Raw genomic sequence first — 27,992 nt, forward strand, 5'->3', positions numbered from 1 at the left:
TATAGCAGGATGAAGAAAGAACTAGCATGGAGTTTTGGGGCAACAGTCTTCTTTCTACTTCTTGCTTGATGACGTTTAGCTTTAGGTCTTGTAGTTATGTAAAACAAATGAGTAGTTATGTTTTTGCGTTTGATTGAGCGCATCTGCTTGGCAACCGTGTAAACATGGGCGAGCTTTTGACTTTGCGAATAAAAAGTCGGGGACGCCCGACATCGACAACCACGAAGCAGATTAAGACACAAAAGCACAGGATCATCAAGGTCTAGCTCGATTTGAACCATTTTAACCAATAATCTTTTATTTCAATTCCAGATTCTTCCATGATAGTAGATAAGAAAAAAAGTATGTTTAAAAAAAAGTGGACAGTTTATGCCCATGCAAGAATGCGTAACCAGAAATGACCTTTTGACATTTCACTTTGCTTTGCCCTGTTCCTTACATGCCGATGAGAGCATTGACGGCAGGCTCAGAGGAGACATAGATGGTGTCGTGGGCGTTGGAGAAGCCGTTGAACTGGGTGGCGGAGCACTTGGTGTAGGCACCCATGTCCTCAAAGTAGAGCCAGTCACCCACATCGACGAGGTGCGAGAAGTGGGTGCTCTCGGTGATGCGGTCGATGCCGTCGCAGGTAGGACCCCAGACCGAGTACTCGATGCCGTCGATTGCGGGGCCAGCGAGTTCGGTGTCGTAGACAGTCTCGCCGTTGCGGCGCAGGACCTTGGCGATGGGGTTCTGGTGGTCGAACATGATGTTGGAAAAGTTACCGTAGACGCCATCGTTGATGTAAATCATGTACGAGGTGGCGCCGGTGGCGGGGTCATCGACGGTGCGGCGGGCAATGACGTTGCAGGCAATGGTAAAGGCCGAGGCGACATAGTAACGACCGGGCTCAGCAATGATCTCGACATTGCTGGAAGCCGGGAAGAGCTCGTCGAGGGCGCCGCTAAGGACAGCGGCGTTGACCTCGAAGGTAGCACCCGAGAAGCCACCACCAACGTCGAGAGTGCGCAAGTGGAAGCCGTGGGTGGCAGCCTGCTGGAAAACGACGTGAGCATCCTTGACGGCATGGTAATAGGCCATGGGGTCAGCGGAGCCGGAGCCGACGTGGAAGCTAACACCGACGACGTTGAGGCCGAGTTCCTTGGCGAGGCCAAGGAGGCTGTCAGTGGTGTCCATGGGCGCACCAAACTTCATGCTGAGGCGGCAGGCGGAGGAGGTGTCGTCGGTAATGATGCGCAGGTAAAGCTCGGCTTCGGGGAAGTGCTTGGCAATCTTGTAGAGCTCGTCGGTGTTGTCAAAGGTCATCTGGCGGACGCCGGCAGCCTTGACGTAGCGAACGTACGAGTTGGTCTTGCAAGGCTGAGCGTAGATGATGCGATCGGGAGAGCAGCCCATGGAGAGGACCTGGTCGATCTCAGTCTTGGAGGCGCAGTCGAAGCCGGTGCCAAGGGCGGCGAGGAGACGAAGGACCATGGGGTCGGGGTTGCATTTGACAGCTGAAAAATTAGCATCTGCGGGCGTCTAACGGGTGCAGCTCGGGCAATAAAAGAGGCGAGCGTATCGAGGGCAGTGACATACCATAGAAGGGACGGACACGAGGGAGATTCTTCTTCCAGCGCATGTGCTGACGGTAAACGTCGCCAAGATCGGCTACAAAGAAGGTGTCCTCATCGCCAGGCTCACAGAGCTCGTGGTCGACGGCCTCGACACGACGGGCGAGGGCATCGGCGATGAGCTGCTTGGCAATGGCGGGGCCATCGAGGGAAGCGACAGAGGGTGCCGGGAGCCTCTTGGCTAAAAACTGGGATTGGTGGATAGGGTCGACATGGTGGTCAAAGATGGCCGTAGTCATGGTCATATCCCAGGTATTGAGGTTGTCGAGTAACAAATAACAAGTTATTCGTTGTGTGTTGTTGAGAAAGCCGGTTGTTGGAAAGGCTCGTTAGGGTGGGCGGAGAGGATAACAGACGTTTCCTTCAGCGGACTGGCGAGGCCTCCTCGACTCTTCCCCGGTAAGAGGAAGAACCTCAGAACTCCTCCTATGCGGCAGCTGATGGGATTGGTCGGAAGACGGGGGAGGCAGTTGATGATCCAAGTCACCAGCAGTCAAGACGGGCACGTTGAACAAGTTATAGGCAGCGGCAGGCGGAGTGAGGAGGAGGAATGGCGTTGATGATGTGAGTAGGCTTGCGAAAGCAGAAATCTTTGTCGGAGAAGTGGACGACGGCCTGGGGAGCCGTGACGAGAGAGGTGCCTTTTGAGTCGAACCCAAAGGCTAAGGCGAGAGTCGCGAGGACGACGGATTTATAGGAATTGAGTAGGTTGGTGGTGGTGAATGGTGGTCTGTCTGTTGTTGTGCGAGGAGAGGTGGTCAGCGGTCAAGTTTTTTCCTAGCAGTATATATGTGGAGTAATGACGCATGTGCTTGGGAGTGATGGGGAGAGACGAGAATAGAATGGATGGGGAAAAGGGGAAGACGGCAAAAAGAAGCCGAGAATGGGACAGTCTGAAGGATACATTGTGTCAAGTCTCCGGGTCCGTGTTGTGGTAGTAGTAGTGGTGATCTTGGCCGTGCGGGCTGTCGTGATGGGTGGTGGGAGAGGCGGTGGAGGGGGAATATTGGTGGTGGTGCAAACACATGGCTGAGCCAAAGGTTGGATGCGCCATTTGTCACGGGGGGCAAACTAACCGTGCGGGAATTTCGCAGAGACAGAAGTTGAAACGGCGAGAGATTGAGGACAGCTAGAACCAAAGCGGAAGCGGAATTGAGGGGGGTGGTGGTGCAATATAACGTTGCGAGGACACGGTGTGTTGTGTTGGAGGAGTAGAAAAAAACGGCGAAGCTGGAGGAGAGACGACGCGGGAGCATGAGCTGAGGCTATGACAAGCGGGCAGTGAGTGGGCAGAGTGGGCGGGCAGGGCAAAAGCGGTACCATTTTTTTTTCCCTCGATTCTCTTGTCGATTTTTTTTTTTCTGCTGGCGCTAGGTGCCTGGGCCTGGCTGTGCTGGTGGCTGGCTGACAATGGCCACTGTAGACTGCAGACTGCAGGCTGCGCTGGGACTGCTCCTGGTTCATCCGCTAGCGCAGCGCGGGAGGCCTGGAAATCCCACCGGGACCGCTCCAAGACCCAGAAATACAGCGCAGTCGGCCAGTGAGGAGCCGCCCACAACGCCCTCTCCAGAAAACGCGACACACAGATTTACTTTTTTTAACTTTTGCCATCCTTTCGGTACATCTAGACGCACGCACAGTACGTACAAACGTAGGTACCCCGTATTGGTACCTCTCCCGCTGTGCAGGACGGTAGACACGGGTACCTCATCAACCGTTTCTGAGACACATGCATGTACTACACAGCAGGTACTGATGCTCGCCGTGCGGAGCTGTCGTGGCATGCCGTGCGGTGCTGGCATCAAGACTCACATTGATTGACACGGCAGCTAGATTACGAGGGCCCATCGATCGCTATGCGGGAAATAAAACAATCAGCCATACTTGTCACGATACTTTTGTACGAACCTAGGCCAAAGTTCAAGTTCAATACCTGCTGTCGCTGGCAGACACCCCTCTGGAGACGCAGGCAATGAAGCCTCTCTCGACACCAGTCACGGACTGCGCACAGCCTTCTGAAGCCACAGTAATGAGCATCTCGATGCCCGATACCCAGGCGTCCTTCCGACACACCCATAATCTCACCTCTGCATGCAAGTCTCACCCCGGGTGGCCTATCCGGCGACACAATTGGGCCAAAAATGGTACAGCAGTGCAAGCCACTGCTGTACCTACGGCTGAGTAGGTACCTGCGGACCGAGAGCAGTGAATAGATGCGCTTTGTTGATCATGGCCCATTGCCGGTGACATGTCTGCGAGTCTGCCCCCCCCCCCCCCCCCCCTCTTCCTTCCAGCTCCGACGCTTTCGGGATCGTATTCTATGTCAGGAAGGCCTGTACGGAGTCCATGGAGAATACACCCATGGACCACGCGGCCAATGTCACTAGCCCCGACGCAACGCATGAAAACAAGACACGCACTCAGAGATTCTTGTGCCGGAGAGTTTCTCCAATGTCAGTAGAAAAACAACTGCCCTGTGCGCTGCTCGCTCGCACAACGCCTCCCCAGCGGCCCAAGAGCCAGCTAGTGCCACCACGTCCCGATGCCGTCCAGCCGATGCTTGGCGATCCGCGCCCCCGACTGAATCGTGGCTCGATGCAACCCCATTCCTGCTGGTCGGGTTATTGGCCAACCTCCGTGTTTCAATTGCGATTTTGCCATCGGTTCTCGCATCCTCTGGCTCGCTTCCCCCCATGCAGGTGGCTTGTCGAGGACGCACTCCGTGCTATAAGCTTACCTATATCGAGAACCAGGCAGGCACAAGGCAAGGCTACGATAGACCAGCATCCCTGTAACTCCAGGACCACGTTTGCTCGTAGATCAGCCACCTCGCTGACGACAACGACCATTTGCAGCCTTCATCCGTCAGCGTCTCCGACAGCGCAACGTCTTCTAGGTAGAGCCAGCACTTCACGTTGCCGCGACACGACACCCTCGGAACACTCCTACTTTACCAAGACACCACATGCTACACTCACTGGTCGGTCCCCTTCATCCAACACAAAATAGCCTTTCATCAATCGGCACTCTGTATCCGAGCCGCCGCCCATCAAACAGAAAGTCTGCCATCGCCGGCCATGAGACGCACAGACTCTGCCCGGCACTCTGGCCCGATCGACGTGCCAAAAAAAAGCTTGGACCCGTTTCTGCCGAACGTCTCTCACACGCGACACTTCCCCTCTGGGGTGTAAAGCCGGACCCGGACCAACCGGTGGCGAGAAATCACGCACGTCAACAAAGTCGGGGTTCAAAACGCCATGTGTTCTAGCCTGGTCCCCTTTTTTGGAAGGGGTAAGAGCGTAGCTAGTCCATTGCGATCGACCTACCAGTAGCACTGCGACAGCACCAATCAACTAATAACCTCATACAACTGGAGCCTCGTACACCAAACATGGCGAGAAAAAAGTCTCATACTACAAAGTCGACCAACAAAGTGTACTTGCTCGACCATAGCTTCCGTGCCACGGCTGCAAAGTACCTCGCCTGTCACGACCGCAAAAGAGCCTCACAAACAGCCTCGGACCTCTCCACGTACTTGTCATCAGCCACGAGGCGCCTTCCTCATCTCGCTCTCACCACCCCCTTCACTATCGTGACACCAGCAGCACACCCATCACCTGAAGAAGCTCGCTTGCGAAACATCCCTCTTCCTCTCTCCTCATCGGCAGCCCCAATCCGTCTTGGAACGAAGCCTGTTTTCGCCTCACGCAAGGTCCCCTCCGCACCCCCATGGCTTGTTCCTGTCGTAGCATGTACTCTGTTCTTTAGTCCGGCAATCCAATGCTCAGCGACCCCGGCTCTGAGAGAACGAGCGATTTTTCCATCCTCCCGTACTTTGGTTCCCAGCACCTCCAGTAGCACTCCCACCCTCGCCCCCTTTCCTTTTCCAGTCCCATCTTCAAGCGCATTTCCCAATGCTGCCAAAGGAGGCCTCCCTTTCGCGCCATGCCCCAATTCCTGTCTAGGCAGTCGTAACCACACCGAGGTCCCAATCTCTCTCGCTTTCTGCTGCTTGTTTGCCGCAATGGGTAAACTCAGCCGGCATAGACGAATGTAGAGAGGTACAACTGCGGGAAAACAAACTGCGCAAGAACGGGGGACGCTTTTCGGGTCCTTAAGGCAACAAAGGAGTAACCCAGAAACTAGGACTAGAGCTAGACAAGAAAGGTTTGAAGTGAAAAGCGATTACCATCGTAAGCACCGAAGGTTATTTCTGGGAGAAAAGAAACCTCGTGTTTTGTTCTTGCGTTGCTCTGTGGCCTCTCTGTCATTGATGATGAAGCAAATGTCCATCGGCAGAAAGGCGTATCGTATCTGAACGCGTCGCATTACCATCTTTTTTTCCCTTCACCCGCTAGCATTGCCGAATACCCATCGACGCTGTGAGAAGAGTCGTAAAATTCCTTTCCATCTATGCCAGAAGAAAATATGTCTATACTATACATGTTATATTTTCCGTTTTGGCCTACCCAGCCATGTTGGTACACTGTAATCAAACACGCAGAGTCTCTCTCTACTCTGCACTAGGCACGTTCATCTCCTCCACTGTCCAGCTGCCGTCCACCCAGCTCTTCTTCTCGCCCAAAAAGGACACGCGCTCCTCGCCCTTGTTCACCGCCTGCACCAAGTACTTATCCGCGACGGCCTGCACCTGCTCCCGCGTGACGTCGAGCAGTTGCTCGCGCTTCGCCTGGCGCATATCCTCAGTCACGCCCGACAGGAAGCGGCCCATGCCCTCCTCATTGACGGCCTTGGGCGCGTCAACCGACTGAAATACGGAAATCTTGGCCTCCTCCAGGTCACGGTCGCTCCACGGCTTGTCGGCCGCCCAACGCCCGGCGTCCCGCATGATGCGCATCGTGTTTTGCGGGTTCGGGTCGCGGTACGAGTAGAACCCAAACAGGCCGTCGAGTGCCTTGGCGTAGGCGCCGCCGCCATAGGCACCACCCTTTTCGCGAATCTCGTGGTGCAGGTGCTTGTGCGTGAGCATCTGCGACAGAATCTGGAGGGGCGCGCCGTCGGGGTTCGTGTACGATGTCGTCGATACCGATAGCCCACCATAGTACACCTGGTATGGGAGCGGGAAGAATGTCTTCTTCGTCTTGGGGAGAGTGAGGACACCATTGGCAGTCTGTGGTAGCTGAGGCTGCAGGCCACGGGTAAAGGTCTGAAGTGAGGTGAGATTGCTAGCAACGCTCTCGTTGCCGCAGGTCACGGCCGCGCGGAGCTTGCCCGTAGTGAGTGTTAGCTGCTGAATTTGCTTTAGCTTAGCAATCACGTCTTCCAGTTGGTCGGACTCAGGCCGACCGGCCAGCGAGGTGATGAGCTTGACCTGCGACAGGCCAGCCACTTGCTGTCGGAGCCAGGCAGCCCGCGTCAGGCCCGACTCGGCGTGGTTCATGGCGAAGCGGTGACCCGATGAGGCAATATCGTTGACGACGCCGTCGGCCGAGGCTTGAAGCAGTTGGCGGATGCGCAGCGCCGCCTCGGGGCTGTCGAAGTTCGTATCAAGAACCAGCTTGCGCAGCAGCTCAAACATGATGGGCACATTGCGGTCCAGCGCCATGCCGGTAAATATGATGCCCTCGTGAGCCTCTTCAAAGTTGGTCGGCGACGGTGTGGAGTGATATCCGACAGACACGCCGCCCGTCTTGAGCTTAATGAGATCCTCCAGCTGCTCCATGGTCATTTTCTTGGTGCCTAGGCGCATGATACTGTCGGTAAAGAGGGGAATCAGTTGACGCAGGTCATCTGACAGGCCTTCAATCGTGTTGATGGCACGGAAGTAGGTAAGGCCGTTGGTAGGAGCCTCGCGCCACTGGATAGAAACGCCTTGATTCACTTCATCGCGCACCGTAACCCGGTCAATACTCCGAGGAATGTCTTTGACGTAGACAGTGGGCAGACAGCTTAGGTCTTCCGTGTTTGTCTTGTTTTGTTCCACAAGCAGATCCTGTTCCTGCTTCTCAAAGGCGATGCGTGCTTGTTCCTCACCTCCGGCCTTCTTAACCGCGTCCGCAATCTTGCCGGCCAGACGCTCCTTCTCTTCGTTGACCAGCTCGTCTCCAAAAGTGGCCGAAGGTGTCATGGTAAACGTCAGCGTGTTGTCATTGAGTAGATACTTTTCAATGAGTCCTTCTAGGTAACCGCCTTCGGCTAGCTTCGCTTGGAAGCCCGTGATGGTGTCATTCCATGCCAATGAGTCAAATGGATCAACGCCGTTGAACCACTTGGGCTTAAGTCTGTTGAGCATGGAAAAGCCAAAGTTGGAAGTCTTATGCTTCAGAGACAGCTCCAGTTGATGCAGCGACCCGTCGATCTTGCCCTGGTCGAAGCCATTGTCACGGACATCGCGCAAAATCTCCTGTACCTTGGCCTTGAGCTTTTGTACATCTGCCTCCTGCACACCGGTGAGACCAATGGAAAAGATTCCGCGTTTGGCTGAGCTGTCGTAGCCAGAGTTGGGGCTCCAGTCCGCACCCATGCCAGTCTCGACTAGACCTCGGTACAGCGGCGAGCCGTAACCGTCCATCAACAGGCTGGATAGAAGAGCAAGAGAGAAAGACTCCAAAACGTTTGTAGTGTCGCCCATGACCCAGGAGACGGAAGTCTTGTATTGCCGATCCGGGTCGACCAGCGGGTCAAACGGACCAGCCAACGTAACGTCCTTGGACTCCGTGAGAATAATAGGCTCATGAATCTTTTTGTCAGCTTGATTTTTTTCAAAAGCTTGCAGACGCGCGTCAATGTCTTGCAAGTGATCGGCCAGCGGCATATCGCCATAGGTAAACAACTTGGCATTGCTGGGATGATAGTGCTCAGCGTGGAAATCTCTCAGCTGCTTGTATGTGAGGTCGGTGATTTTCTGAGGGTCACCGCCAGAGTTGTTGATGTCGGGGAAAATGTGGTCCTGGAATCGGATATAGTACAGGTAGCCAGCATCGGACATTTGGCCCTTCATCTCATTGTAGACGACACCCTTGAAAACAAGCTTCTTGCCTTCTTCATCTGTGGCTAGAGGGTTTTCCGGACCGATACGCCATCCTTCTTGTGTAAAGTCGGACTCTTTCAGAAGGGGGTGTAGCGTCGAGTCGAGATAAACGGACATGAGGTTCTTAAAATCTTGGGCGTTTGTAGTCGCAAACGGGTAAAACGTGTGGTCCGATGCGGTAAACGCATTCATGAAGTTCGACAAGGTTCGAGGAAGCATTTTGAAGAATGGGTCGCGAATGGGATACCTATTTTTCTGTCAGCATTCTGCGAAGCCTTCCTCCTCGTTTGCGCACTCACTTTTCACTACCACAGAGCGTCGTGTGTTCGAGGATGTGCGGGATTCCCGTATCGTTCGGTGGATTTGTCTTGAAACCGATGGAAAAGACATTGTTGCTATCTTCGCGCGCAATGTGCAGGTAGTCGGCGCCAGTCTTGTCGTGCTGCAGATGTAGCGCCGTGAGCTCCAGCTCAGGAACATGCTTGGATCTCACGAGCGTGAAGCCGTGGAGCTTCGAGCCCGGCTTGGGGTACTGCGACAGCTTAGTGACGGCCTTGCGGGCCGCATTGCGTAACATGGTGAGTCAGTTTATCGTGACGCTGCTAACCATCAAACAAACGACAAACGGAGCAAACAGGAGATTTTAAGGTCATCGATGACTGCTACTGGGAAATTTAAGGCTTGGATTGAACGTCATCTGGCCGTTAGTCAGCATTTGAGCGCCGCTTTAGAGGCGAAAATAAAGGAGCAGTGGCGACATGGAATACAAGCCAGAAAGGTGTATCGCTGTAGAGAATGGCCAATTATGTTCGGGTATGGCAATCTATTGTACTATGAGCCTCCAGACCATTTATCTCGAAGAATGGAAAAGAGCTTAGGCATTGGCGTCTTAGATCCAGGATGGCCGTACTTGCCTTGGAGCAACCTCACTAGCTACCTAGTTGAACGAGGCTGATAGTAGCTTGGCTGGGCTCGAATCGGACTCAGAATCCAGCCAGGCCGGTCGATTGCAAAAGAAAGAAAATCATACCAATGAGCAGAGCGATTGACGGGTTTAAAATTCGAAATTGTCAGAGATTGTGTACGCAACGGGTGCTGAGCCAACATCGCTATAGCAGCGAGTCATTGTCCCGTTTGGGCGGCACTTTAATTCACCCGCCAGCGGCGCTCTCAAGTCCACTCGAGGCACTAGCCAAAGTTGTGCATCACAGCGGAAAACTACATCGTCTGCATCCATTGTCCATCCAAACGCCCTTGACCGGCAGCTACAGCAACCAAATTTCTCAAAAGCTCGCGCGTCGATCGACTGCCGGGTATCAGCTAGCCGTAACTCACCTTCAGCCTCACGGCCGCTTCTGGTTCGCTCGACTCGGCCCGCCCACGTCGGACGATAGAGCCTCCGCCTCCCAACCTCTACGACCTCGCCAACAGCGGCCCGATCCTGGGCTCTCGACGGCGGCAGCGATCGAAATACTCATATACGAGATAGATTTAGTGTCTTCCAATGTCATTACCCCGATAACCATCCTCCCGTGCGACAAGAAACGACGAGCCGGACATCCAGCCGACCATGCCAGCGACACACGCTGAGCCGGCCATCACCAACGGCCACGATGGTCACACCCACCTGCCGCCTGCCGCTGGGAAAAAGGGCAAGGCGAAAAAGGGCGTCGACTCAAATGAAGCCTCACGGCTCTTGGCAGCTCGCATTTCGCAGCTGGAGCAGGATGCAGCGGGTGAGAAGGATCAGGAGCTTGAGATCGGTACAGCAAGATTTTCCGGCGCGCAGCCGCTCAAAGTACTTCCGAGCGACAGTCCTGCTAATTTTCTTATTTACAGAGCGAGAAGTTAAGCGCGCATTTCGTGATCTCCAGCAGCAAACTTCCAAAATGGACGACACGCTAAAGATCGACCACGTTACAAAGCGGTGTAGCGAGCTGCTTGCCGATACGCGGCGTCTGGAAAAGGAAAATATAAAGATCAAAAAGCGCGCTGATGCTCTGCAAAAAGAACGAGACGCAAATCGCGCAGAGTTGAGCAAGACGGTAGGCTTGAAAGAGAAATTGGAGAAGCTGTGTCGTGAGCTCCAGAGGGACAACAACAAGATGAAGGTGTGTAGCGCATCGCATTGGTCGTATCTTCTGGCCCTAACCCCTTCAGAATGAAAACAAGGAGCTGCAAGCTGTTCAAAAGCGCAACACTCTGTCGTGGGACGAAAAATACGCCAACTTGCTCGCGAAACTCGAAGGCTACCAGGAAGATAAAGATACCCCTCGCAAGCAAGTTGTAGATATGGAAATGGAGGAGCTGTATGTCTTGGACCAAATGTTCCCATGCTCTCGCTGACACACATAGGTTCCGAGTCCGCTTCAAATCGTTCATTGAACAATATGAGCTGCGAGAACTGCATTTCCACTCCCAAATGCGCACCAAAGAGATCGAGTTACAATATCACCTCTCCCGCTTCGACCGAGATAAAAAGGCCAGCGAGGCCGAATTGGCAAAGATGCGCCAGCTGCAGACACAGGTTCAGACGCTATCGAGAAGCGAGACGCAGCTTCGCACAGAGCTGAATATGTACATGGACAAGCTTGGCGAGGCATGTAATGTATTTACGACGAGTACATGTTTTGCATTCCACGCTGACAAACCTACAGGTAAAGGCAGCCCTTGACCAGCGAGACGACATTGCCGCCCGGCAGCGCAAAGAGATGCAAGACCAGTCGAAAAAGGCCAAGCGTTTAGAAAAGGAAAACGAGGCACTAAGACGTCAGAAGGAGGCCACAGCTGCCAACATTATTCGCATGGCGGAAGAACGACAGGATCTGAAGATCAAAATGGACGCTGCCGACAAAAAGACGGAGAAGCTTATGAGCATCATCCAACAGATGCAGCATCAGGGCCGCAGAGTCCCGTCGGAAATGGCGTCCACAGTAGAAAGCCACAAGACTCACGGGGAATCGACTGCGCCTGGAGAGGATAGCGACTATTCGGAAGACGCCGAGGAAGAAGGCGAGGGAAGCGACCAGGACGACACAGAAGAGGAGTTGCCTCCATCCCGACCGCAACCGCCGCAGCCCGGGCCTGCGACAAATAAGGTACCATACGGGCCGGAGCGCCCTCCCATACCACCAGGCAGCGCCGCCATCAACGGACACTAGGAGACCGTGGTACGGACCTACGGCGTAATGCAGCCAGCGAGTAAAATTGACTGGAACGATTCAGTACTGGTGCAGGAGTCGCTGCTGTCCATGGCCGCGTTCCTGAAGGACAATCCCGAGATGTCCTCCAGACTGAGCTTGACGATTGACCAGGTGTTTATGGGCCACAATGGGAATCCGCCCTCCCAGGCCGATTGCGAGGCATTTTTGAAGCAGCTGGCCACGGCGCACTACCCAGACGGACGCCGCGGGTCTTGACTGTGCTTGCATAAAATGCCTGCGCGAATGGGGTAATGAAAGACGGGTGGTTGGATGGAGCTCTGTATATTGATGTATGCTGCATTTCTGGAGTTGCCGGGGCTAACGGTGATTTGCTTACTTGCTTTGATTCCCTTCTTGTTTAAATACACTTTTTACATTTTCATCAACACAAAGACGGAAATCGAAGTTACTCGATCGAAATGCGTGATTTGCTCGATTTCATGAGCATGCGAAGTGGACTCGCATAGTCGCAACGAACGGCGAGTTTGTATCAGCCTCGCCCCCTACTGACAATCCTACCGTGGCTATTAACGCGCTAACAAACGTGAATATATACACGTCACTACATAATGTTACATCGTAGCTGGTGTATCGGTTTTAATTTATCGCAGAAGGCCGTGATCTACTTACTTTACTGTTGACTTGCCGTGCTGCTGCTCTTTTACAGGCGGTTTTTTGTACAAGACGACTTGCGTAATCAGCCATAGTTTCTTCTACGCCTGGAGAGGCTGTTGTCCTCGCGCATGGCGTCTAGTGTTCGATCGCGGTCTCGGTACATGACGCCCATGATCCGCTTGTGCGAGTTTTCGCTGGTTTACTGAAATGTAGGCTTTTCAGTTCGAGTTTTCCATGTTATGCCAGCCTGCAGTATCATATATTTTGGTTGGCTTCGATGTGTGAAAGACGTCAGCGAACTCGAGCTCGTGGCAGCGTCCTGCCGTGCTACTGGGTGGAAGTTCTCGGCTCTCTATCGCCAGCCACGGCTGCCATGCCATGGTTGCAAAGGACATTATGGGGAGCGAGGATACTGCGGAATTTCACTTGATAGCGGTGCATACTTGGACGATTATTGGGCCCGTCGGACTCTTTACTGGTCACGGTAAGGAGGTAGCTGTTGTCTGTGGCGGCGCGATGCGCTATGAAGCGGTTTTGCGCAGTACAGAGGCGGGTGAGACTGGAGCGAGTCATGACTGGTACCAGTAGCAAGAAGTTCATAACCGCCGCTACAGAGCGACGAGATTATTTGTGCAATAAGCATAATATGAATTTATCAGCCTGTCTACTGGATAAGCCCCCCACGACCTCCACTCGCGCGGTACGACCGTCTGGATGTTGGACCATAAAGACTAGGATGGCACGACGGAAAGAACTCATTATAGCCGTAGAAATAAGCTTAATTGGAATTAGGTATGATAGAACGCATCGGCATAATTGGCCACGTGTGATTTGTCAACCTTGTTGGACTGCAACGTAACATCTGTCTTTCTTTCCAGCAGGACTTTTGTCCCAGAACAAATGACCATGAAATATGGCCATGGCTCCGCTGGCAGCTACGACAAGCGACTGTCTACGTTAATTGTTCCGATATATCAATACGGAATACGACTGTCAGTACAGCGACTGGTATCAGGGTCTCTTGGCCCACTACAACCACTGGAGCCACAACGGGGACTGCCCGGGGGTTCATGACAGAAATCGGCCCATTTCCGGCATTAAAACACTGCGTTATCGCCGCAGAATGCAACCGGCAGTTCCAGGGTGTCGGCCAACTTCAACAAGGAGTGTAGTAAAAAGACGGTCGCGTCTGTTGGCTACTGGTAACGGGAAAGAAACTAGAGGAAAACAGAGGAGATGGTAAAAGAGGAATAGCAAAATAAGAAGAATCTAGAATAATAGTAAAAGAGAGTAGGAGCAAGACAAGTAACAAGAAACAAGATGAAAAATCACCCTTTCTATTAGCAGCATCTGTTTTTGTTACGCCTTAGATAGAAGCAATCCCGGTCGCTTGGCAACGACTGCTAGGCCCTGCATCGCGCGGCGACATCCACAACGAGCAGCCTCAATAGCCTACATTTTTTAGCTTTGGGTGTGTCAATCATGCATTCCCGGTGCCCAGGGCTTAGTTGCTCATCATGCACCAACATCTTTTTGACGTGTTTAGCGGGGCGGCCGCGCATCTCGGTCGTTGCACCCGACTCCGCCGCCCCGTTGGCTTCTTGGAAGTGGTCGTGTGTCCGTCTCAGACTCTCGCAGTTGGGGGCGGCGCAAGCACCCATACCCTGACTATTGAACCGGCGAGCCAAAGCTGACTTTTGCTCGAGCCGCTCAGTTCAGCATTCGAGACAGTTGCAGACGCTCGTGGCGAGAGGCACCTCATTTAATGCTCTGATGGCTGGCTTGGCTCCTAACAAGGGGGACCTTGCTTTCATTTATTGCCTTTGTGTTTCAGTATTATTGCTATTGTCCGGAAATAGCAACCTCGGGAGAAATGACGCGGGATCCGTCGGTAATATTGAAGGCTGTTGCGCCGTCCCTGGCCGTACTGCTGCGGCTTCTCCGTATCATACATTCCCAGCGACAGTAACAGGTCATATTCCTCCAGAATTCATCATTTCCGCTATTTATGGACTTTCTCTTTACACTGTAGATCCTACAGTACGTCTCTTGTGCATTTTTTCATAGACCTTACCTCGGTTTGCCGCGGTGTCGAGCGTTGCTTCCGCTCACTGCCCCGTGTGAAGTGGGTGCACAACTGCTTTCTAATTCGATTTTGCTGGCCAAATGACCAATACCAGCCCAACTACCACTAATGCGTATTTCTAGCGTCAACGGTTTCTGAGAATCGTACGAAATGTGCTCAGCCGACTGTTGTGCGCCAACGAGTGGGCAGCGAGACATCATGGGAGGGTGGCAGCAGTGCATTGACGATATTTTATAATGCAAATATGGGAGGTTTTATCGCGTCTTTAACTGTCCTTTTTCTTAAAAACGATTTCTTCGTCCTACATTCTTGAGTTACATCAGAGTCAGAAGCTTTAAACGGCAGGTCTTTTTTTGTTTTTCTCTGTGTGTCAACCTGAAGTCGGTCGTTGCCGCTTTGCTCGTGGCGGCCTTGCTAGCAACAGAATTTTCTCGTGTAGGCATGACGCAGCTGGAGACCGACGGTTCGCAATTTGTCTGATATTTGGATATTACTCAGTATCTTAACTCTTTACCATCTCTGATCAGTGTCCTGTCTGCGGCCAGACTCTTAACATGTATGTCATTTCTCTATTGGCTGTGTGCCTCCGATTGAGCGTAGAAGCATAACCCTCTTACTTGCCTTGGCGGATTGCGTGAATGCATTTCGTCTCTTAAGTATAAAGGCTTACCCCTGTAGTACAGTGCATACCACATACCTCATGAAGAACGTTGCGGCAATGTTTAGTTGCACATAGCTATGTAGGTCCATGTGTAAGTACAGGGTCCATCTTCCATACACCCACCTTATTATGATTCTACGCATCAATTGGGTGCAACAGTATCAGGATAACTTTCATGCGCTTCTGAAAAGATAAATTCACTATATTATTAAATACACTCATAAGTTGAATGATAACCATGAGGGGTAATCTACCGGCCGCGGATCTAGTCTGGTCCCACATCCAACCATGCTCTAGGAACACTGCCGCCACGGAGGGGATCTCAGCGGTTGTGGTATCTTTGAGCTCCAACAACTGGATGTGGACGACGTTAGGCATATCTGAAATGCCCACACCCGCCTACAACAGGTCATCAGCCCTGAACACGGAACTAGGGCCCCCAAACCCACAGCTACATTAAGCAGCTGCGGTATCTTGAGCTTGCGCCTGCTCGCGGAACTCTTCGCAGCGTTCCACCAGCTCATCCTTTAACTGCTCGGTTTCCAGCGCTGTGCTGGGCTGCTCCAGGGTCTCGCAGGCGTTGAGAACATCGTTGACGCTCTTGATTCTCTTGCTTTGGTTGTCGGGCTGGGGCTCGTTTGCCTTCCTGAGCCTGTCACAGGCATAGTCGACGGCGTTCTTCCACCGCTGCTCGCCGCGTATCCAGCAGATGAAACGCAGCTTGAGCGTGTTGCCGTAGATTTCGGGAACTTGAGGCCCACCGATGGACTCCTGCAGGCTGGCCATGGCGTTGTCGAACCAGTTGACGGCATGGCCGATGGGGTGGTCCCACGACTTGAGCAGATCCAGCACGTCGTGCGCGTAGGGGGATAGCACAGAGAATGCCACGGCTGCGCCGGCTCGACCGCTGACACGGAAGGACTTGGCCACCTTGGCCCTTGTCTTGCGACCTAAAAGTAGTCCTGTTAGCTGCACAGAGCAGACCTCTGATTGTGGACAAACCCTTACCTGACGTTGTCGTTTCCGTGTACTTGGCCGGGTCACAGAGAGCGCGCTTCTTGGAAAAGCAGGAAAGGGAGGACGTAAGCGAGTAGGCGTTGTTCTTGATCTTCTGGCCCTTGGCGGACGGCTTGTCGGCCGTCACCTCGTATGCGTGAGAGATGCTCTCCGCGGGAACAGAGCCGGCCACGGCAAACTCTTGGTTGCGGCGGACCGCGGGGTTCTTGTCCGGATTGTAGAGACCAGGCACCCAGTATCCGTTGGGGACGTCCTTGGCCGCTACGACATAGATGTAGCCCTTTTGGGCCTTGTCGGCGCTGCGTCCTAGGGCGTACGACTGGGCCGTCTGCGGGTCGCGGCTGAGCGACACGAGTCCCGAGTTGCCCGCGAAGCTGAGGTGGTTGCGCAGACTCATGTCACTGCCCTGCGGTGTGAAACCGCTGCTGAAAATGACGGACGGCGGGCGAGAGTCGCCGCGGTAAAAGAGGCCGTCTTTACCGCCACCAGGTGCTTTCATCTTGGCAGCCGCTTCCGCGGTGACGGTCGCAGGGTCGTTGGGGCTCTGACGCTCAGCCAGCTTCTGCTCCGCTGGTGCGGAAAGGTTGCCTAGCTGTTCGGTGTAGTTGGAGAGAATCTCGAAAAAGGGCTCCGTGATGAAGTTGCTGTCGAGTTCGACGCCGTCTTCGACCACGACGCCGCTGAGCTCAGTGGACGGCTGCTCGTCTGCCGATTGCGGGAGCGCAACGGCTCGGAGTGCAAAGAGAGCTGCAAGAAGATAAGGTTGCATGTTTCCGGCACTTCAGTCTAAAAACTGGTATCTGGGTCGCTTTTGAGGCGGTTGATGTTGAGCTGTACGGGAGTGTTTGGTACTGGTCTGATAGTCCTTTACTGCTGGCGGTGCAGACTCTTCTTATACCTTCCCGCGCCTTTTTCAACCCTCAAGCTTTTCGTGCTGGACATTATCAAAAAGCGTCGCAATCTTGCAAGCGTACTCGTGCGAGTCATGAGTGCATCGCGCAACGACAACTTCCGTCGTGTCATACAACTGGGGCCATCATGCCGTTCGCAAGGCAGGCCCGGGTTGACTTTTTGCGATGCTTAAGACACATAGTAGCAACTTGTATTACAGAGAACCTTGCGTGGGGGTACCATCGCACTAATATAAATTATTTATGAAACTTTGGTTCATTATTAGGTTTATGTTTATTATAAGTGGCAAGATGTCTAATTTTGGTCAGTTTTGGTCAACTGCCGAGGCGCTCCGCGCCGACGGCGCCTTTACCGTGGTGTGGTTTATGATTGCTTGCTAGGATACAATGAATTTACATACCGGAAAGGCCGAACCGATGGGCTGGATCGGCTAAAATATCGGCTTAGCGACGCGCCTCACTGCCGAGTTTCAGACCTGCCAATATCCCTGCGGCCGCGGAAAGTATGATTCTAATAGCACGCCTCATAAGGAATTAATCCACGATGCAAGGTACTGACTGACTAGATTCGTAGAGCGCACTGTGGCGCATGTATGGCTGCACAAGTTGGTACCTCGTAGAAGATAATGGCGCGGTCCGTGAGCATGGCGCTTTGGCATCGTGGTCAGTCTGATCCTGTAGACAACTGATCCACACAATTTCTTTACTTGTGTGGTACTTTGGAAGGAAATGTCGATAAGGCATGCCGCAAAACTGAGCTGTCAGAAAATATCATGCCGCAGCTTAAGAGGAATTCGCCACGGGGCTTGAAGATATTCTTTCCAGTCGTATGCTGCATAAACTTTCCGTCTGATGCTCAGCCTAGTACAATTCATAGTTGTCTACTGAGCAGAAAATTCTTCTGCTTGGCTCTCGCCGGGCTGCTAGCTCATTGTTTGCCTCGTTCATGCTTCTCCGGAGAAGCCGCTGAGACATGTGGCAGGACCCTAGAAAGCAGGGGCCGGCCGAAACAGTGATCGGCTAAAAAGTCCAATACGAGAAAGCGAATTATCGGTCTTCTTTCACTCCAGATGGAGCCGGGTTATGCCAGTCACGACATAAATAAGACGACATCAAATAAGATGAAAGCACAGTCTGCGAAAACTGCAAGTCCTACAATTCGTATTAGATACGACAACGGCTCAAAGCGGAAGCATAGTCCACAGCAATGCCAGTTCCGTGGCGCCGTCTCGAATAGCATTCAAATTCTTCTGATAGAGTCATCACATTCTGCATGTTTCCCAATGCATGATTCTTGATTGATGCCAATGAGTCGCGGCGTGAAACGCGCCTCTTGACCGTATATCGGCCCGTTAAGGGCTCATGCATGTTAGTGTGGTTGATTTCAGGCGACTTTCAGCCGAGCAAGCACTCAACGAGTCAGCTATTAAGCGAGACACCATTTTAGTCGTGTAATGTTTAAACATGGAAGTAATCTGGACATCGCCTGAAGTTACGAAATACAGAGCTCACGGGCAAGGTGTAACAAGAACGCCAAGACAGAGAGGATTTGTTGTTGCAGCCTGCCCAACTTCTGGTGGCAGTGACTGGCCAGGGGCCTGAATGGGGCCCTCCCATTAGCCAGAATCACTAATTGGCCCATTTTTGTACGTTGGGGTTGGCCAACAGCTCTGGGATCATAGTAATCCCGAGCACCTTTTTTTCTCTCCAAGATTTGCCCCGATAGCGCTAGACCACTTCTCACCGCGGTAGGTGGCTTTATCCTAAGGTAGTTATCAGTTGCCTTACAAGAGACAGCAGCGGTAAGGCGTGACTACTGCGTAGCTATATCTACGGTCTGCTCTTACCCTATTGAATATTGTTTCTTATTTCTCTTATTTATCCTCTTTATTTTTTACATTTTGTTCTTTTATTATTATTCTTATACTCTCTATCTGTCCTTCTTCTTCTTCTTCTCTTTTGTCTTTCCTTTATTTATTTTTCCTTCCTTGGTACGATTCTGCAATGTGGCCACGAACAAGTTTATGTACCATAGACCTTGACCACCACGAATAAGAACGCAATACTGTTGTTATCCTATCGCGATACCATCAACCTGTGACCAACATTTGCGCTCCCTGGAGAGCAATACTCGGGAGAGAAATTTTCTTCATTTTTGCAAGATGTATATTCTTATAAAAAAAATCATCCAGAAATAGAATTGCACATTTAAGAATCGTGATACATCTGCCTCTCAACGTCATACTGTGGGGAAATCAGGAACACACCACAACCAAGTGGACACCCTGGCCTGCTGCCGCGCCGCGCCGACGCTCATCAGGGAGCTCCAGCTGCCGCCACAGCATCAATCCTTCACCAACAATCACTTTTGCAAGAAACCACTGTCCAGACGTCGTCGGCTACCTAGCTAGCCCCGCTCGTCATTATGGATTTCCTTCAGGTAAGCCCTCTTCCCCCCGCGATGCTGCTGATGCAACTTGCGTCTGCTGGCACGCCGCGGCCGCCATCCATCGCGTGATGCCCAAAGCTAACGGCATCGTGCACCCCTCGCAGCGCCTCGCGCAGATCCTCGATCGCCCGCTTTTCCCGTGGAAGAAGCTCATCCTCGGCTTCTCCATCGGCCAGTACGTCTTCGAGTCGCTCCTCACGCTCCGCCAGTACCGCATCCTGCAGGCCCCCAAGCCGCCCGCCGTCCTCGCCAAGGAGATTCCCCAGGACACCTTTGACAAGTCGCAGGCGTACGGCCGCGCCAAGGCCCAGTTCAGCCTCGTCAGCGGTCTCTGGTCCCAGATTCAAAACTTTGCCTTTATCCACTTTGATGTCCTTCCCAAGCTGTGGTCGCTGACCGGCGACTGGCTGCTGCGCTTCGCGCCCGCGCGCTTCAGCGGCGAAATCAGCCACTCCATCGTCTTTGTCCTGTCCTTCATCCTCGTCCAGCAGGTGCTCGGCCTGCCCGCCAAGCTCTACAGCACGTTTGTCCTCGAGGAAAAGTTCGGCTTCAACAAGCAGACCCCCGCCCTCTTCGTTACCGACATGGTCAAGTCCAACCTCATCCTCGCCGTCGTCGTCCCGCCCATCCTCGCTGGCTTCCTCAAGATCATCCAAAAGACGGGCACCGGTTTCGTCTTTTACCTCTGGGCCTTTGCCGCCGGCATCCAGCTCTTCGCCATCACCGCCTACCCCATCTTCATCCAGCCGCTCTTCAACAAGCTCTCCCCGCTCGAGGACGGCGAGCTCAAGTCAAAGGTCAACGCCCTCGCCGACAAGTTCAAGTTTCCCCTCTCGGAGCTGTACGTCATTGACGGCAGCAAGCGCAGCGCCCACTCCAACGCCTTCTTCTACGGCCTCCCCTGGAAGAAGCACATTGTCATCTACGACACCCTCCTCGAGAAGAGCGAGACGGACGAGGTGCTCGCCATTCTTGCCCACGAGCTCGGCCACTGGAAGCTCGGCCACACCACCCGCCTTTTTGGCATCTCCCAGGTCAACCTGCTCTACATCTTCAGTCTCTTCTCCGTCTTCATCAACAACAAGTCTCTGTATGCCTCGTTTGGCTTCCACAGCGTCCACCCCATCGTCATCGGCTTCATCCTCTTCTCTGACGCCCTCTCCCCCATGGACACCCTCCTGCAGCTCGCCCTCAACACGCTCTCGCGCAAGCACGAGTTTGAGGCCGACGAATTTGCCCTCGGCCTCGGCTTCAAGTCGGAGCTGTCCACCGCCCTCATCAAGCTCCACAAGCAGAACCTCAGCACCATGGACGCCGACTGGATGTACGCCAGCTACCACTACTCCCACCCCCACCTGTCGGAGCGCCTCAAGGCTCTTGACTGGGAGAGCGACCGCAAGGTTGTGGCCGAGGAGAAGGACGAAGTTGTCAAGGCCTCTGGCCGCGAAGAGCTGTGAAGCAAAAATGATAGGATATTTGTGCTTCTTCTGGAAAATGAATGTATAATTGTTGTAAAAGTTGCGCACGGAGGGCGTTGCTTAGTAGTATACAGGCAAAGGGTCTGCGGATGAAGGAGCCGAGCAAGACTTGAAAATCAATGCTGTGTTGTGTGCGCAGGTGCGTGCAAGCACGATATTTACTCTTGATTGACCTTGTTCACGCTGTGCTACGTCTCTAAAAAATTCTAATTCAATTTCTCTTCGATTGTCATGTCGACGTCCATGTTTCCAAATACTTAAGACATCTACTCTTCCTCAGACTCATCCTCGTCCTTGTCGTCTTCATCCTCGTCATCATCATCTTCATCTTCATCTTCATCCTCGTCCTCATCGCCCTCGGGCGCCTCCAGGCCATAATCGTCGTGAAAGTCGCTGAGCTCCCGCGTCTGCACCTTGTACCCCATGGCCTTGATCGATGTTTCCATGTTCTGTAGCAGCTCGTTAGTTTGACGCTCGTCCTTGTTTCAATCTTTTTTTTCATATGTACACGTACCTCGGTCATAATCTTGGCGCAGGTTATGGTCACGTTGCTCTTGCCCGGGGCAAACAACGGCAGGATGATGTTCGTCATCGCCTCTTGGATCTCCTCCCCAGTCACGGCACGCACACGGCGCAGAAGCTCCTGGCTCCAGTCCTTGGGGAGCGCTCGCACGACGCTTTGCACGTAGTTTTGCTGCGCAGCGCTGGGCATGGTGGACTGTTCGTCGGCAAAGATGACGACAATCTGGGAGACGCTGCCCTCGAGCAGGTGCTTGTTGATGGGCACGGTGCCGTCGGCAATCTTGCGGATGGCCTCGCGCGAGGCGGTAATGGCCTTGGCCGCGTCGGGCGAGCGGTACACGCGGTAGCACAGCAGGCCGGCGTCGACGCTGCGGGAAAAGTGCGTGCCGTAGGCGTAGCCCGCACCACGGACGGCCACCCACAGTGGTCCCTCAACCTGCTCGAGGTAACTGATGGCGACCATGATGGCGGGTAGGCGTGGGTCGGTGTACGAAGACAGGCCGACGCCGGTGCTGACGCTGAAGGAGCCGTCGAGAGAGGTCATGGGCACAATGGTGGCACCAACGGAGCCCGGCTGGCGGCCCTCATCGTTTAGGAGCGCTGACAGCGGCTGGATGGGAATCATGTCCTTGGGCTCGCTGCCGAGGGCGGCGGCGAGCTTGTCCCAGGTCGTGATGGGGTCGGGCAGCTTGACGATGCGCGCGGCGACGAGGAAGCGGAGGTTCTCAAAGGTGAAGAGAGATGTGCGGATCTTGTTGAACCAGGACACGACCTTGTCCGGGTCGCTCTTGAGGAGCTTCTTGAGACGCTTCAAGTAGACGGCGCGCACCAGGACGCGCTTGGCGACGGTCACGCTCGAATGGTCCAAGTGGATGGCGGCATCAATCTCCGCAGCCATGCCCTGGCCGTTGCGCTTGGCCTCGGGGATGTCGGCGAGAGCCTTGGAGACGGCCGCCTTGAGTCTCGTGGGGTCAAAGACAGAGTCGAACATCATGGTTCGAATCCATTCCACGGCGGCCGCGTACTTTTCAGGCTCAATCTGGAACTGGATCGAGAGGCCTTCAGGTTCACCCAGCGAACGTGCGGAACCGAGGCCGTATCCAACACTGTCGCGCTCCAGCTCCATGACGACTTGCTCAAAGTTGACAAGCTTACCGTCGCGCATGATGTGGGTGTTGAAAAAGTTGTCAGAAAAGATGGGCATCAAAGGCTTCAGCTCGACAGGCACTTGTGAGGTGCCAACGTGAATGGTAATATGGACGAAGTTGGTTGGCACATCCTCGAACTGAATAAACAGAGGCAGCTTTCCAGCTTGTGCGGCATCGATGACACCTTGGGTGGCGCCAGTGCCAGCACCAATCGCCTTGGCCTTGCCGGAGCGGGCCGTGTCAGACTGGATGAAGTGGATAGAGTCTGTGCCTGGAACGCCAAATTGGTCCAAGACCTCGGGTGGAATAGGCTGGTCATTCTTTTCCTGGGCGCTCTTCAGCTTCTTGGCGAGCTTCTCTAGTCCATCCTTGCCGAGTTCCTCCTTGCGCTTCGCGACACGTTCCTCTTCAACCTTCTTTGTCTTCTCCGCAAGCTCGACAGAAGGCTTTCCGAGAATGGAGATGTGATGAGCATCCAAGAACCATTTGCTAATAAAGTCGCGCCAGTCCTGATCGGTCCATTTCTCTAGAATCTCATATTCTTGCAGACTCTCGAGGTCCTTCAGCGTAGAGCCATCACGCTTACCAAAGAGGTAGTCGGTAATGATGTTAGTGGAGAAGAATGACTCTGAGTTCTCGGCGTGGTACTTAACCTGTCGCTTCTCTCTCTTGATGCACTCAGACATGTATTCCATATCTAGAGGCTTAGAGGCGACGTCCTTGAGAATCTCAAACAGGCGCTTCTCCACAAACTCGAGCTTGTCCGACTCTACACCGGTGGGCTGTAGCCAGATGACAGAGTTGGGGCGAGAGTCCCACCAGTATGTGACGGAGCTCGCCAGCTCTTCCTTTTCAACCATAGTGTTTTCGATCACTGCGACGGATGAGCCGCAGAGATAGGTGAGGATAACGTTGAGAGCAGATGAGGCAATGAGGTCGACACAGTTGGGACCAAAAAAGCCAACCAAAACCTCGCCGATAGATTCGTCATCGTCCGGGAACTCAGCCGTCGTGACAATGGTCTCCGTCAAAGCCTGCGGCTGCTCAGAGTCCACCCAGGGTCTGTGCCGTTTTAGTACGACATGTGTGAATAAGAGTAGAATTCGACTTACCTCTTGTACGGAGTGTTGAGAGCAGGAATATCAGCTGCGATTCTCTCCTCGAAATCGTCCAGTTTTTGCAGCAGGTCATTGTGGTCCGTCTCACCAACGATGACCACGCACAGGTTACGGGGCTGGTACATCTCCTTGTGGAACTCGCGGATGCGGTCGGCAGTGAGAACGCGCAGGGCACCGGGCATGCCGCCAGTCTCGTAGCGGAAGCCGATGTTCTTGTTGTAAAGGAGACGACGAGCCTTGATGTCCATGATCTCTGGGCCATTGTTCTCGACGCTCTGCATCTCTGAGTAAACGACACCAGCATCGTTACCCTCTCCATCAATATGCCAGACCTCCGTTACAACACCCTCATCAGTCAGAGTGGGAAGCAAGACATGCTCGAGGTATAGGGGCAGAATCTGTGAGAACCCTTCCCAACCAGCAGTTTCGAGTGTATAGGCAGTGTGATCGGTCGCGGTCCAGGCGTTGGTGCCGGCGTAGGCACGGGAGGAGAGCTTATCCAAGAGACCCTTGTAAGGGTAGCTCTTGGACCCAAGGAAAATCAGATGCTCCAGAGTATGGGGTGCGCCTGAGTCGTCGAGAATCTCGGTGGCTAGGGTAAAGTAACCGTTGACCTTGGGCCCTTGGCGATCGGCAACGACGACCTGCATACCACTGCGCTCGGAGACATATTGGGTAATGGTGCACGGCGCATAGTCAGTGTCGAAGCTTTGGACTTTTTTGAAGCCAGACTCGTGCTTTTCGGAAGGCATCGTGAGCTGTATCGTCTATGAGGTAGTGTTAGTTAGGTATGCATACTCGTCCATGCAGGACATCGCCAGCAATGTGCACGCTAGCCAGCACGTACTTCTATATATACGTATATATATGTCTAATATTTTCGATATGTTCGTCCCGTTCAGGCAGAGGCTGTCGACGCTTTTCTCGCGGTGGTAGCCTGTAGTGAAAACTGTTAGCTGCCTGGGCTATTTACGTGAAGAACCAGTACGGCGTATGGCGGGGTAGCAAACAACGTCCGCCACAAGAAATGGCAGTGAACGGGGGAGCAACGACGTACCGTCACTGTATCTTCACTTTACACCTACGCCTATCAACGTCAAATAGCGTCAGCAAGAGTTTTCCTGCTGCGCGTGAGGTGTGTGAGTCAAGCTTGCACAGCATCCGTATCACTGATTTCCAACATGAAGCAGATGGTGGGGTGTCAGTGTGTCCGTAGCGTGCGACCAGAGAAAAGGCGCTAAACGCAATCGGGCGTCGCTGGCAATTCAGTGGCTTGCGCTCCGTGGCTGGCCGCTAGATGACCTCACAAGCTGTCCTGAAATTGACAGCTTGCACATGCCGACCACCAAGCAAACTGCCAGCGCAGCGCCATAGCTATCGATCGAGGCTGCGGCCATGCATACGACATCATAAACGACGCAAGACGAAGCGAATCCCAACTTTCAGAGACTGCCAGCTAGGTGACGCTCTATGCGGTGTTGGAGCTGCTGGGTTCCTTGACAGACTCTCGCCCACAGCCAACGATATGGCTGCCACAATGGACCCGGTCAAGATTGGAGATGCCATCATGGCATTCGCTCTCAATGGTCGATTTCCAGAAGATGCCGACACCCTGCCTGCCGTCTCAGATATTGACTTGCAACCAGCAATCGACAGCCTGAACCAGGCAGGGGTACAACTTGAGGTAGTCGTCGCCGCTATCACAACGCGCAACGCTGGCTGATCGATTTAACAGGGCGAAATACGTCAAATAAACGAAGAAACAAAAGGCGATGTCAGTGTCTGGGCCAAGAATGCGAAATCCCTACAGGAAGACATAATTCGCTCCAAGACCATGGCAAACGAAATTACCCGCCAGTCCGAGGCGCCTGATGTGTCGGGCGAGGCGATTCTCGATGCCGAAGACAAGGTCGAGTTTATAAGTCGCGAGGTCCAGTACAGCCAGCAGCTGCAGCAAGTCCTGCGCGGCATCAAGAGAGTAAATGCGCTGCTTGATCAAGCCGAGCAGGCGCTTGCTGAGAGGCACGTACTACAATCTCTAAGCTTTCTAGAAGAGTCCTGGGCCGCTTTAGACACAGTCAATGCAGCACGGTCATGTCGCGTGATGCGACTTCTCGATGTTCGTGCTTTTGAGCTAAAGTCATCTACCTACCAAGTCTTCAACCAAATATGGAAGTCCATGGTCAACGTCGATGTCGACTCGTGCACGATAACCATTCGCGACAAATCCGAAGATGGCAAAATGTCCCTTGCCGATGCTTCGATCGGTCTCAAAGCATACAAGGAGGTGGACGAGCGTTTGGAACAGCTGTGGCACAATCTCAACACATCCATCGTCATGCCACGTATGGACTACCACGCCACCTCGTTAAGGGGCATTTCAGCAAATGCCGACGAGCTCAGCTTCTCTGGACCAACAGACCATTCCATTGACAGCCTGCTAACAGACCTCGAGACAATTTTCTTGTTTGTTGCAAAGAAGCTGCCGGCCGATTTATTACCCCATTTTTCCAGCCAAATGGTTACGGACGTGATGCCGAAGCTCATCGACGAGTGGCTCAACTCTGTCGTTCCCTCTTCCCTTCAGAATATGGATACGTTCCAGAGCGTCATTCAAAGAACACAACAGTTTTGCGCTGCGTTAAACGACAGCGGATATACGGGGCTGGAACGAGTCTCCACGTGGGCTGAAAAGGCACCAATGACGTGGCTCGGCAAATGTCGCGACACAGCCCTGGACGGTGTACGGAAGAGGCTCGCTGGTGGCATTGGAGATCCCAAGCAGGTTGAGAAGGTTGAGAAGCACATGGTCACTGTTGCCGAAGGCAAGGAGCTTGCAACCACGGGCGCTGGCGCCGCAGCAGATACTGCCGATTGGAATGAGAACTGGGGCGATGCTTGGGAGGAGGATGAGCCAGCAGCAGAGGTAGCGCAAGACTCTGAAGACACGCCGATGGAAGATGACGACGGCGCCGACGCCTGGGCTGGTTGGGGCGAGGATACAGAAGAAACTCAAGATACTACAAAGGCCGACGCCGTGCCCGGAGACGACGATGGCGCCGACGCTTGGGGGTGGGGTGACGATGCAGCTGCTGAGCCGGGCTCAAAGCCGAACTCTGGTGTCAAGTCAAAGCCTGCCAAAGCTGCTCTAAAGCCTAGGCAACAAGCTAATGAGACACGAGAGCTCATTCTCAAAGAAACATACAGCATCTCCTCCATGCCAGAGCCTGTGTTGGAGCTAATTTTCTCGATACTGGAGGATGGTAACGCTCTAACCAAGGAGGATGGAGAGTACAGCCTCGTGGCGGGAACAGCACCTGGTCTCTTTGGCCTTCCAACCTTTGCTCTAGCACTTTTCAGAGCAATCTCGCCTCATTACTACTCCCTCGGCGTGGGCGGCAATATGTAAGTTTCCTAAAGGCTCGTACAAAGCTTCTTCTAACAGCATCAGGTATTTGTATAATGATGCCATGTACCTGGCTGAAAAGCTTGGAGAATTCAGCGCTAAATGGAAGGAGCGCGAAGACGTGACGCCGCGCGGAAAGGCTATGCTTCGCCTCGACAACGACATCAAGACATTGCAGAACTTTGCGAACCGGAGCTACGCCGCCGAAATGAGCATTCAACGGACCGTACTGCAAGATCTGCTGGGCGACTCCCAAAGCTTGCTCCAGCAGGACGAAATGGAAGCAGCTGTGGAAGGCGGGACAACCCGCATACGAACAATGGCTAGCACCTGGGAGACTATTCTCGCACGATCTGTCTGGTCGCAGGCTATCGGATCACTTGCGGACACGCTGGCTACACGCCTCATCGGCGACGTGCTGGACATGAGCTCCATTGGCCAGGACGAAGCCTACAGCATTGCCAAGCTCATATCGGTGGCGACTGAGCTGGACGACCTATTCCTGCCTAGCAAGCTCGGCGACACGGCGCCCACGGAGGAAGAGGTGCCTGCGACGGCGCAGTACGCGCCCAACTGGCTGCGTCTCAAGTACCTCAGCGAGGTGCTGCAAAGCAACCTGAACGAGGTCAAGTATCTCTGGTGTGACAGCGAGCTGAGTCTCTACTTTACGGCTGATGAGGTGGTGGATCTGGTCAAGGCGAGCTTTGAGGAGAATGCAAGAACGAGGGACACGATTCGAGAGATTCGTGCCAAGCAGCCACTTTCCACATAGAC

General features: G+C 53.5%; 8 protein-coding genes across 8 annotated transcripts; 3 read left to right on the plus strand and 5 right to left on the minus strand.

The window, feature by feature from the left end:
• Nucleotides 1-435: 435 nt before the first annotated feature.
• LMH87_003039 (uncharacterized protein) lies at nt 436-1,858 on the minus strand (the record flags this gene model as incomplete). The annotated part of the gene is made up of 2 exons (XM_056194593.1): nt 436-1,496; nt 1,579-1,858. The coding sequence occupies 2 exons, from the start codon at nt 1,856-1,858 to the stop codon at nt 436-438; spliced, it is 1,341 nt and encodes a 446-aa protein (XP_056051516.1).
• Nucleotides 1,859-2,275: 417 nt separating this feature from the next.
• LMH87_003040 (uncharacterized protein) lies at nt 2,276-2,869 on the minus strand (the record flags this gene model as incomplete). The annotated part of the gene is made up of 2 exons (XM_056194594.1): nt 2,276-2,347; nt 2,690-2,869. 2 exons carry the CDS (start codon nt 2,867-2,869, stop codon nt 2,276-2,278), a joined length of 252 nt encoding a protein of 83 aa, XP_056051517.1.
• Nucleotides 2,870-6,126: 3,257 nt separating this feature from the next.
• On the minus strand, nt 6,127-9,181 carry LMH87_003041 (uncharacterized protein; the record flags this gene model as incomplete). The annotated part of the gene is made up of 2 exons (XM_056194595.1): nt 6,127-8,851; nt 8,904-9,181. The coding sequence occupies 2 exons, from the start codon at nt 9,179-9,181 to the stop codon at nt 6,127-6,129; spliced, it is 3,003 nt and encodes a 1,000-aa protein (XP_056051518.1).
• A 993-nt stretch (nt 9,182-10,174) lies between these two features.
• LMH87_003042 (uncharacterized protein) lies at nt 10,175-11,765 on the plus strand (the record flags this gene model as incomplete). Its single annotated transcript, XM_056194596.1, has 5 exons — nt 10,175-10,367; nt 10,444-10,715; nt 10,765-10,913; nt 10,960-11,212; nt 11,262-11,765. The coding sequence occupies 5 exons, from the start codon at nt 10,175-10,177 to the stop codon at nt 11,763-11,765; spliced, it is 1,371 nt and encodes a 456-aa protein (XP_056051519.1).
• Nucleotides 11,766-15,625: 3,860 nt separating this feature from the next.
• LMH87_003043 (uncharacterized protein) lies at nt 15,626-16,955 on the minus strand (the record flags this gene model as incomplete). Its single annotated transcript, XM_056194599.1, has 2 exons — nt 15,626-16,119; nt 16,178-16,955. The coding sequence occupies 2 exons, from the start codon at nt 16,953-16,955 to the stop codon at nt 15,626-15,628; spliced, it is 1,272 nt and encodes a 423-aa protein (XP_056051520.1).
• A 2,567-nt stretch (nt 16,956-19,522) lies between these two features.
• On the plus strand, nt 19,523-21,003 carry LMH87_003044 (uncharacterized protein; the record flags this gene model as incomplete). Its single annotated transcript, XM_056194600.1, has 2 exons — nt 19,523-19,537; nt 19,651-21,003. The coding sequence occupies 2 exons, from the start codon at nt 19,523-19,525 to the stop codon at nt 21,001-21,003; spliced, it is 1,368 nt and encodes a 455-aa protein (XP_056051521.1).
• A 287-nt stretch (nt 21,004-21,290) lies between these two features.
• Nucleotides 21,291-25,223, minus strand: LMH87_003045 (uncharacterized protein; the record flags this gene model as incomplete). Its single annotated transcript, XM_056194602.1, has 7 exons — nt 21,291-21,473; nt 21,539-23,756; nt 23,807-24,579; nt 24,660-24,683; nt 24,730-24,749; nt 24,870-24,874; nt 25,216-25,223. The coding sequence occupies 7 exons, from the start codon at nt 25,221-25,223 to the stop codon at nt 21,291-21,293; spliced, it is 3,231 nt and encodes a 1,076-aa protein (XP_056051522.1).
• Nucleotides 25,224-25,349: 126 nt separating this feature from the next.
• LMH87_003046 (uncharacterized protein) lies at nt 25,350-27,990 on the plus strand (the record flags this gene model as incomplete). Its single annotated transcript, XM_056194601.1, has 3 exons — nt 25,350-25,496; nt 25,548-27,217; nt 27,264-27,990. 3 exons carry the CDS (start codon nt 25,350-25,352, stop codon nt 27,988-27,990), a joined length of 2,544 nt encoding a protein of 847 aa, XP_056051523.1.
• Between the last annotated feature and the right edge of the window lie 2 nt (nt 27,991-27,992).

This window comes from Akanthomyces muscarius, chromosome 3, assembly GCF_028009165.1.
Source record: "Akanthomyces muscarius strain Ve6 chromosome 3, whole genome shotgun sequence".
Lineage (NCBI taxonomy): Eukaryota > Fungi > Ascomycota > Sordariomycetes > Hypocreales > Cordycipitaceae > Akanthomyces > Akanthomyces muscarius.